Here is a 12018-nt window from a genome sequence, read left to right as displayed (position 1 = left end):
CTGAAAGTTGATTGGTCAATGTTAGAGCACTGGGAGACTAAAATGTCATGTAGGATGTAGTACTCTTGTGAAGTGTATAAAATAAGTGAAACAACAAAGTTGAAAATGTGTAATATAGAACCTGCTAAAAAATTACCTGTTTTAAATTACCTGTTTTTCCAAATAATATGATTGTTTGTATTTAATTTTATTGTTAAACTAATGGTGTAATATGTATATTGCACTCTGCTATAATTTTCTTCATTTAATTTCCACATACTTTATATAATATTTATATATGCATATTTTTTTCCATGCCAGCAAGTCATAACTTTTGATCAAACATTGACATGTCAGGTGTGCTTCAGCACTGTCATGACCAATTACTTCCTTTGCCTCTTTTATTACATCTGTGGACACTTGGACTGCTGTTATATTTGTGTTTTTTGTTTTCATTTTATAGGATGCTTCAATTGCACACAGATTTCATATTATGAGAGAGAAACATCCTGAAAAATTCAACAGTAGGTAAGGATTTGCATTTTTCTTTACAAATAGCTTAAATCAATGCAAAAAATGATTAAAAGACCATTAAATAATGTTCATTTTAAATTGTATTAAAAGAGTGAACATCAAGTATCAGTTACATCCAAATAAAACAGACGTTATCTAAAAAATTTGAGGCAACAGCAGACTTTTGTTCCACATAATACAACAATTAATAATAAAATCACATCACAGCACACATAGAGTTTGAGGTGAATTTTATATGTTAAAAGGAAAGAAAGGGTTTTATCACAGTAATGGAACACAGTAATTTTCTTTAAATCATGGAAATATCATATTATATACAGTTTGGTGTTCAACTGAGTGCTTCCTTTATTGAAAACCAGTGCGAACCAGTTACTCACTCTGACCAGTTACTGTTATGTCTTGACAAGTGTGGTTTAGAGAAATATTAGACGAGCTGCTTTATATAATTACATGCTAAATGTTAACTGCAAAAGAATGCAATACTGCACATACTGTAATATTTTAGTGGATGTTTTGTTTGTCCATCATTTTACTGTAATTAGAAGTTGCCCTTAGCGCCTATTAGCTGCACATTTTTCTACATTAAACTAAAAGTACAGTGACGTTATTCTTAACCTGCAACTACAAAGCAGCATGGAATCTTTGTTATGAAAATCAAGATAATTAAAAACTAAAATATAAAAAAAAAGATCATGCTGACTGCAATTAAGACAGAAAATTCGTAGCAGTGAATAATGAATAAAAGAGCAGTTCAATTCTGAAAATTTTCAGAATAGAGTCACTGATATTCTGAAACTTGAGGAGCTTGTAGACCTGGTCTAGGGTCTTATGAATTTGCCCCATTATTACCTCCAATTGTAACTGTACAAGGGGAGTCAAAACACTGAATGAACATACTTAAGGCATGGCACCTAGTCTAGGAAAACCTCTAAATTACAAAAGAGCTTAAAATTGTTCTGGACTTTTGGAAGACTAGTCAGCTGTGCTTGACATTTTGCAACTGCAGCCTGTGTCAGGAAATGTGGTTAAGGAAATAGGATAGGGTGAAGAGTGAGTCCAGTCATATCACGTACCATACAACATAAAACGCCTTGTTTAAGTTGCAATACTTCTTATCCAGCATACAGTACTCTGGTGCTTTTAATATTCTTAACATCTATGAAAACATACGTATAGCGTGCTTCTGGACTGGTCAGAATCTAAAATTATCGGAATAACTTCACTGAGGTAAGTCAGAACTTATGAGTTGATGTTATAATTCTATGTGTGCCCTTTTCATCACAGATGGTTTTTTTGTTAACATAATTTGATGATGTTGCCAATCAGGTTGTGTCCTATGATGCTCTGGTAAAATTAACAATTCTCCTATTATTCATAGTACATTTATTCTGTCTCTGTTCCTTTTTAAGTGTTGTATGTTCTAATTGAATTTTAAATAAAATGTAAACCCAGCAGTCTTAAACAACAAAACAACTTTCATTAATGCTCAAGTGAAGCTAACAAGTATGATGCTCTGCCAAGGCCAACAATATGTTTTTCTTCATTTTATTATTGTGGTATCAAGTATTTTCGAAATCATTGTTCCTGTAGAGTCACTGCTGAATGGTTAGTATATTCTGGACCTGAGACAGCAGCCTTAAGGGTTTTTGAGGATATTCAAGGTCAGGCTGAATGTGATTTTGTTGTCTATCTTTGGTCTTCCTGTTAAAAAGTGCATTAACAAGTTCAAGTGAAATTACAAAGACCAAAATATCTAAGCTTCAACACCTTCTTTGATGGTGCATCATTTTAAACACAAAGCTTAGCCACTTTCCTAACATGAGTAGTAAGTGATTCAAGAGCAATTTGTAAGACCAAAGATACAGTATCACCCATTGAATAGCAAGTCATAGCTCACATTATGAATAGTTCATAAGAAAAGAAATTTAGTGGCAATATTAAATCAGAGGATTTAAACTGCATTTTTTTGATTGTGGTATTTTGGAGATTTGCATGAAAAACATAAATCAAAAGAGAGCAACAAACCGAGGCTGAAATGTAAATAAAGGAGTTTTCTGCTCTGAAAAGGTTTTGAGGATTCCACATGAGAAAGTGCCATTTGCTTCCTGAATTTCTCCCTTCTTAAAATAGTTTGCAGAGATCATGTTAACTGAATTGTTGCATAAATTCCCTTTGGTTCATAGAGCCTTGATTATAGACTTTGTCTTTACAAACTATACCCTGGTTTAAAATGTATTCAGATCATATGGTAGAGAAGTGTCACCATTCCTTTTTATAGATTAGGACAACTTGCATTATCTAATGGGTTTACAAATAGATTGAGCAGCCACTCTATGTGTACTTGCCATTCCCATGTAATTTACTATAGGATCAATGACAGCATCATACATCCAGCAGTTGCTATTTAAAGGAAGCAGTGTTTTTGTCTTGTGTACACTGCAGTTCAAAAAGAGAGTGGTCAAGTCTAATGCTTTAGGTGGTTTTGAATGCACTATGGAAGCATTTGCCAGACTTGCCATTGTAAGTGGTATCAGTATATCAGAAATGAAAAGTTTTCTGGAGATTTCATGCTTTGATATATTGAAATCTGGCCACTAAAATGGCCTCCTGTAAAACTCCTGTGGTAAAATAATGCTGTTGAAACTGGAACAGAGCATGTATTTTGTAGAATAAAGACAGGCTACAGACCATCTACTACTAAAATGTGAATTGAGAAGAGATGTTGAAAGAGATATACAAGAATTCACAGCTCATTTTATCTCTTCTTGTATGGGGTACGACAGCCGATGGCCCAACCAAGTTCTGCTTTTGTCAGTGAATAGCAATAATATGAAGTTTCTGTGTGTTAAAAAAACTCAAAAAATTGGACACTGAAATATTGGGAAAATATTGTCTGGTCTGAAAAAATCCTATTTCCTTGTAATTTATGATGATTAGGGGACTGGAATATGACCTGCTGGTTGTTACCAATACAGTCAGGTACTTATGGTGGAAATGTGCTTTCACTGTCCATTGATAGGAAAAAAAAACTTTCAGTGTAACAGTTTGGCCAATGGGCATGTCCTTCCATGGAAAAAAAAATGTGTATCTTATATATGAACGTCTACACGTGGAAGTGTGTGTGTCTGTCTGTCTGGCCCGGAAGTGAGAGGTGGAGTCGGGGTAAGGGCTCCACCTTCAAGGAAACAGAAAACTTGCTTAGCCGCTAATAACACAAGCAAGTCCAGCACGTCAGCAAAATGAAACCTCAAAAGAAAGACAAAGTCGCTTAGCCGCTAACATCGGCAAAATGGTATCCCTTTTACTTTTCCTCCCACCGCTAATGCAAAAGCGATGTGAGCACGTCAGCAAAACGAATCCTCATAGAAGAGAGATGCCCAGAGTAGTTCCTTTCAATTACCTAACATCTCTACATTTCAATTTTTTTCTGACTATTTCAATAGTTTCTAGGACCCTGGGCTTTTTACAGCATGGGCTTACAGAGCTTGTATATATATATATATATATATATATATATATATATATATATATATATATATATATATATATATATATATATATATATATGTTATTAGATGTTTGACTGCCAGAGAATGTAGCATGAAACAGAAAATGAAATCAGTAAACTGGCAAAGGTCAATTCATCATAAATGCATTCTTAATAGAAAGAAACAAGAATTATAGTTGTAAAAGAACAGAAATTAGAAACCTCTTATGTTGTAATAAATTCTTGAGGAAACAATATTTATTTTGATTTTAAGTTAGGATGTGGAACAAATGCAATACATCATGCTTAGGGTACTCTACTATATCACAAAATTTGCGCATTTGCAGTGGTATTGTTGCAACAGAAAACTGTCTGAAGAGGAAACATAGTCTCAAACATCTCTAGATCCTGATATACAAAATCTCTGAAAATATTTTTATTGATCATGTGCATCTTTTCATGGCAGCAGTTTAGCAGGCATAATCTTAGAATGGTCCTCAGAACACATCACTGAATTCAGCTTAATGAAATGTGTTCTTTAGTCACAGAATTTTTTTTTTTGTGATCAAATTTTTATTAACAAACTATAAATCATACAAAATTGCAAAAGCTCACAGAAAGGTACATTATAATATACTTAACCTCAATTTGAACAGCCATCCATGAGACAAGACAGAGTTAACCATTTCAAATAGACCCATTCCTTCATTAATTCATTCAATCACTTATTTCAAACCCACTAGCTGGAGTCTATCCTGGCAGCAACAGGTAAAAGGTAGTACTCAGCTCTGGGCAGGTCACCTTTCCATCACACCCACCTCTGCTCGATTACTTATACAAAGGTCAATTTGCAGTTTCCAGTCAGTCTAATTTCCAAATAGTACAGTGACCAATTTGGAGAATGTCAGCTGTAAAAAAAAAAAATCTGAAGGTCAATAATGTCCAAGTCTAAAATTATATTTTGACTATTTATTCATTGAAAAACATTTTAAATGTTATATTTTTGTGTTGGATTTAATAAGTTTCATGCCTTCCGTTTCTAGTGGTGGATCAATTTTGCAATGTTTAGGCATGGACAATACTATGTTGTTTCAGATCACACGGGCATGGCAGCATCTCAAGTATTTTAAATAAATGAGTTTGCAGAATCTTAGTTTAGTTAGGGAGAGGTGTTCTGGTAATGTTTGGACTGTTTTGTTAAGCTTCTTATTTGACTTCGATTTTTTAATTTAGTGTTGGCTTAGTAAATAGCTTTTCTAAATGTCTTTAACTTTTAATTAGTTAGTTTTCAACTTGTTTATAATAACAAGATACTTATAGTGCACACAATCTAATGTTACTACAGAATAAAAAATGTGTGTGTATACATATATATTTAATACGGCTTATTACAATAACTTGAAATGAGTGGAGCCATTAGAATTATTTAGTCCATACTGAGAAAGCATATCTCTTTATTTAAAACATTAAGAAAAGGATGTATTATGAAGAGTACTAAGCAAAAAGAGTAAGAGAAGATGATTGACATTTATCCTATAGTGTTCAAATTACTACATACATTTGTACATTATATAGAGTTGTCAGCTTGCACATTTTACTTCTCTCTACACATTAGATAAACACTAGGAACTATAAGCTGTTCTTACTACATTATGTACTAAATACATATAGTGTGCAGTATACAACATTAAGAAATTTGTAAAAAGATAATAGTACAGTCTTTGTTCAAAATATATGGATTTTTATAGGGAAAGCAGTAAAATACTTTCTAACTTTTTCATACACCTTATGCAGACATTTAGATTTGTTTTGGATGCCCAGTTGACCATCTAATATGGTAACAATACCATTTGCTTTGGCCATTCAAATTGTTCTGTCTAATATATATGGATACAGAATTAGCTTAAATGCAAAAAGAAGAAGGTTAAGGTACAAGGATTTTAATAATACCAACAAAAGACTTGTTCTGAAATACAAGAGCGTATTACTTATTACCATCTGATTCAAGAGATTTCAAAACATAAGAAAAGCAAACATTATGTTCCACAACATATATGTCATTTATAGTTAAAAAGATGATGAGAATTCACAGGCAAATTTCTGAAATTCCAGATCAAACATAAATCAAGAACAGTTCTTTAGCAAAAACTATTGAGCTTTACTAATGATTTAATGCAATTTAAGAAAATGTAAATGAATATATATATAACTGACCATGCTGATTCATTTTCTTATTAAAAAAGCATAATGTGCTGATTATCTTCAAAAGGCTTCAAGTCATTGGAAGTTAATGGTTTTCATATTTTATATATTGTACAGAATAGTTATTTGAAATGTAACTGATTCAAAAAATTAGATATGTTTGTCTTTCTTTGCAATTTTGTGTATTTTCAAAATGTCAAAAACACTTGCGATGAACTAGTCACCATAAATTAAATTAGTATGCATAAGTAATAAAAAATGTAATTTGCAATATTAAATAAACATTTGACATACAGTATATTAGTGCTTCATAGATTTTGATTTAGGACTCGCCAACCTTGTGCAATCAATCAACAGGTATGAGCATAATTGGCAGTAAAATGATGACTGCTTATTTTCTGAACAGCAGGAAATCTTTGCCAACAGGAAAAAACTTCAAAACATGATGTGCGGCACCCAGCCGCATGATTAACATGCAATGTTTTTCAACCAACTAACCTCAGCACCTAAACATCTTTCAGCAAATGCAGGTTGATTATTTTTAATGGATTAGTCCAGTTACTGTGGAGTTTTGGCTGTGGGTCAACAGAAACTAATTTAGATTAAATGATGTCAAGCTGGCACACCTTTAGTAAGGAGCAGGTCAAATGGTGTGTCGTATATTTACCATCATTCTCCCTGCTATCATTTTAAATGATGATACCTTATTAAGTGAAAAATTGAATATGAACCTGTTAACTTGATAATAAGGAAAAAATTCACTGATGATAACAGTGGAAATAAATAATGAGAGGAAAATTAAACAAAAAAATCTTTTTTTTCTGTTTTTCTTTTCATTCACTGTATATGATTCTGGAACTTTGATGCTTGACATTTCATTCCAAAATCTATAAAAATGTTATCTTTATATGATTGTTTTAATATTGAAAAGTAGAATACAGAAAGATTATTTTCTATATGTTACACTTGAAATAAATATTTTTGCACCTGTTTTTGCCCAATTAAAACAGAATAAGCATTGCATGTGTAACAGCAGATGGCATCATTGCTTTAATTCTGACAACGGAACATTTTTGTGAGTATTGAATTTAGTGAACACCATATGAATTCAGTATAGTTTTTTTGACTCTTTACAAATGTAAAATATTTATTAAACACCAAAGTTTTACTTTTCTACTTTTCTAATGTGTAATTTAGTTAAATTAAAGTTTCATCCCATAAAATATTATGGCTGTCACATTATTTAATGATCCTTCCAAAACAGAAAGAATGAAAGTTTCAGAAAAGAGTAACTTGGTACATTGACATCACATCATGTATGATCAAGGGAATTCAAATTTGTATTAATCTTGCTAAACAGCAAGTGTTGTAAGTGCCAAAGAGAAAGAGATCCACTTTACTCCATTTGCAATGTGAACACATTTTTTTATTAAAATAGGAATGAGTATTAACAATGCGCAGGATGTTCCTTAAGTCTGGAATCATAGGGAAAAATTCATATAAAGGAAGCCCTGCATTACCTACTCATAGTTAAATTCTGAAGCAATTTCTCTCTGGTTATGATTTCTTAAGAGAAAAATTGCCTGGGTTTGTTCCTGCCTAAGACATTTTGTAGCTGCACAAATAAAAATACACCAATTAGTTATTTTTGCATGTGATTCCACAATTCTGGGACACCATGAATGTCCAAGTAAAAAATAAAAATGTAGTATGAAAGAGTACTACAGTATATGGATCTCTGATGTTTCATAAAGTTAAAGGTATAAAAAAAGAACTTCCATGGGAAAGGTAAATAAAGAAGTCCTGCTTCTAGTCAGTTTAGGCGAAAGGCATAGAAAATAAACAACAGAAAATAAAAGTAATGAAAATATACATATACAGAAATTAGTTTGTAACTCATTTTCATACATATTATGTACTAGCTGTCCCCTGTGGCTCTCTCTGCCTGCGTAGTAGCGAAACAGGACAAACTTTAAAAATCAATAAACAAACAGGTATCACTAGCTAAGCAGAGGAAAGGTATGCTCCAAAATGTGGACAGAGGTAGACCAATTCAAACGGAGAATGACGTGTGAGTGAGGAAGGCCCTGCCCGGCTCCCCACTACTGATGTCATGCTTCCCCCTCTCCTTGGCCAGCAGCTTCTGTCTCGGATTAGTGCAAATATATCACTCCTGCAAGTGAACTATGATACTTAGCACGATGAGAGAAGTCACAAAATCAACCAAAATGTTGATGCAAATTATAGAAAGAAACTCAATCTAAATCCGTTAAGTAGTTCTCTCGTTCACTAGCTAAGTAGGAGGCAAGGTTCGCTCCGCGGCTGACACATGAGTGAGGAGGACCCCGCTCGGCTCCCCACTCCTGACGTCACACTTCACCTCCCCTCGGCCCGCAGCCTCTGTCTCGGATTAGTGCAAATTAATCGCTCCTGTAAGCAAACTATTAGTTTGATGACAGAAGTCACAAAATCAACCAGAATATTCAAGGAAATTATAGAAAAAAACTTGATCTAAATCCGTGAAGTAGTTCTCAGACAGACAGACAGACAGACAGACGTTGGATTTTATATATACATATAGAAAGAGAGAGAGAGATTTACACTGTGCTGTGTATAAAACTGGCACCAAGGACACAAACATTTAGCACCACATTTTGGTATTAACGTTGGCCAAGGTGCATTCTTATTTTATGACACATTAAGCACATTATATTTAGAGAATGCAATGGAACAAGACAAATTTTCCAAGTAATAGTAAGTGCAAACAAGTAATGCTGCCAACTAACAGAAACATAGCTGCAGGTTTATTTTATTTTTACACTTGTCTGGTTTGTCATAGTGGAATTTTTAAAAAAATATTTAAATATTTCAATAAAATTCATCTGTTACTCAGTAAATAAAACATTAGCACATTTAAGGTTTGTGTGTGCAGAATAAAAAAGGGTGCCACCTCTTCAGTCAGATGTTATGGTTAGGTATTGCCTGGAGTTCTGAAATACTTAATTTTAAGACTGTTTTAAAGAGTCCACTACATAAATGCAGGTCTGCAATGTGATATGTTAAATAGTTATTAAAACCAAAATAATAATTTTTATTACAATGTGGCTTCCTGTATAATTGTAGGTAATACTGATACAGAGCACTGTCTCACTTTGCAGATGTTTTAACTCTTATAGCACATGACAAACTAACAGTGAGACCTGAGCACTGTAGAAGTGTTCTGCATACAAAGTGAAAATTATATCAACATTATGACAAATTTTATTTAACTGTGAAAAAATAATATCTTGGCATGAAAATGATAAAACCTACAAATCAGAAATTGTACTTATCATAATAATAATATGTAAAACAGAATGTAAAACAAACAGAACTACAAAAAAATGCAGTAAAAGATTTGATTAAAATCAGTTAAGTATTCGGCTACTGATTACTTTAGAGATCTCAAATCAATGATAATTTGTTTCTGTACAATTACTATAAGTTTGATATTTATATATACCTACTGCCTTAGTGCCAAATAATACACCCAGGACAACACTGATGCAAAACAAGTGAAAATAACAATGGTATACCTTTTTAATTACATAAAAGTGTTCTTAAAAATGTGTTTGAAAAAGACTAATTTTCTGCAAAGAAATTCTAAAATTTCACTTTTGTCTACCGTAGGAGGTGAGAATCAATGCTTTAGCTGTGCATGTCTATCATTAGCTTCACACACCCACTGCAGTGACTGCTTAAGACTAACTGGAACTGCATGTGAAAATTGCGTAAATTTTTCCATCACTAGGAACACACAGCTATTGTAGTTAGTTCTTCGATCAATACTGTACATATTACTACTGTAAATTGGGGTTTTCTCTCAGTTTTGAAGACTACAGTGCCGTGTCAAAGGGCATTATCACTATTAAGAACTCAAAAACAGAAAACATGGTGCACAAGATGGCTTATTACCAGGCACAAAATGTTCATTGTTCATTTCCAGATGTGCACTTACTGATGTGATTTTATCTTGCATAACCGTAAAATAAGTACTGCACTATTCAGTCAAAATTATTATCAGTACAATGTTTAATTCAAGACTATGGATAATTAAAATGCTTTAAATCATAACCTACATTCAATGTTTTTCCCTTTCTCATATTGGAAAGTTTTATAAACAGAATGGCTATGGAGAATAAACTGAAGCATTGCTTTGCTTTTTTGTGGAGACTATACAGAATTATAAATTTTCATGCAGCTTGATTGTTTGTTCAGTTCCTCTATAAGTAGTGTAGTGTACTCTAGATAATGCAGTTTTAATTTGTCAAAGAAATTTTTAACATGAGCTTCTCCATCATTACACTCTGATGTGCATAGAGACAAAGTATTTCTTTAATATATTAGCAATTTTGTTATATTCTCTAACTTTGGATCCTAAGAGTTGTTAAACTCTGTAATTCCATTGCACACTTCCTTTTTATATTTTTGTTAAGCTATAATCTTTCTAGCCATTTGCCCGTATTCATAATAACAGTGGTGTGAGTTAAAATTAGTGGCTCCATTTTAGCCAGAAAATGAATTTTGTTTGTAATGACAACTTATTTTTGTATATTTTGTCATAAAAGTCTGCATATTCTTCATCAATCTTGATCTCAGTAATTTGTTTTGAAGTTCGTCTAGCTTAGAAATTATTTTTATGAGAGACACATGTATTGGTCTCTATTAACTTGTTTTTGCGGACGGCTGCCCTGTTTAATGGAAGGACATGGGGAGAGAGTGTGCTTAGTGCATTATCTCCCCCAGGACACTAGAGGGCAGCCCTGCTGGGTTGCTGCAGGACCATGGGTTCATGCAGGGCGACCTGGGATTTAGAGTTTGCTACAGCCCTGTTGGGTTCCGTAGGTGCTGCCAAAGGGTGTTGCAGAGCCCTACTATATTGGGCTCCTGCCACACCTGTGAGTACTTCCAGAGTAGGCTAATGAGCCACCTGGAGTACACCCAGGAGCAGCATAAAAGAAGCCAGCAGCCACTACTCCAGAAGCCAGAGTCGGGAGGAGTGGAGGCGGACTGAGAGAGAGTGAGAGAGAAAAAGAGGAGAGGACAGAAGAAAAGTGTGCTTGTGTCCTCGTGCTTGAACTGTGCTGAGCAGGTATGAAAGTGGGGAAAGTGTTTCCCACAAGAAAAAAAAAAAAGAAAAACGTGTGTTCTGAACTGTGTCCTGAGCCTGTCTGTGACGGGTTGTATCAGTAGAGTGTAGTATTTAAGTCTTAAAATCAGGTGAGCAAAGCCTGAAATAGGGATTACATCATATTTACAAAATGTCAAAAAGTTATCATCTATAAAGACAGTCCTTGAACACCTATGATGTACTGTTGGAGAAAAGGAAAATTGCCTTGAAAAGGGTAGAAAAATCTCCATGGCCTAAAAACTCATGATCTTTCATAAAATATGAAATTATATCAGCAGTTTCATAAAGTGATTTCAGCTGTTGTTGACTGGTCTAAAACAGGGTTTACTGCTAATATCTTCCGTATTAAACATCTTTAATACTTTCTTAAGAAAATCTATAGTCCTTCCCTGCTTCACAAGGACAACGATTATCTTTGTCATTAAGATACAAATGTGAACTGTCTAAATGTCTACAGACTGATAGCACTCACTGCAAAAATTGTTTTAAGAAGAATGGCACTGGGATACATTAAACAGAATATTCCAGAAAAATCATGATCACCTCCATTTTGCACATCATCACAACTGGTCCATATCCCTTTGTACTGCATACTATCCTGGCACATCTGGATAAGAAAAACTGTTATGCCTGAATTTGAAATGCC

General features: G+C 33.6%; 1 protein-coding gene across 1 annotated transcript in view; it reads left to right on the top strand.

The window, feature by feature from the left end:
• Positions 1-12018, top strand: part of dgkb (diacylglycerol kinase, beta) — a 696992-nt gene that overhangs the window by 386865 nt on the left and 298109 nt on the right. Inside the window, exon 20 of the mRNA XM_028817172.2 lies at positions 443-507. Coding sequence (XP_028673005.1) covers positions 443-507 — 65 coding nt within the window. The remainder of the gene's footprint in view (positions 1-442; positions 508-12018) is intronic.

This window comes from Erpetoichthys calabaricus, chromosome 13 (assembly GCF_900747795.2).
Source record: "Erpetoichthys calabaricus chromosome 13, fErpCal1.3, whole genome shotgun sequence".
Lineage (NCBI taxonomy): Eukaryota > Metazoa > Chordata > Cladistia > Polypteriformes > Polypteridae > Erpetoichthys > Erpetoichthys calabaricus.
The sequence above is the reverse complement of the archived record's forward strand: the minus strand, read 5'-3'. Positions and strand labels throughout refer to the sequence as shown.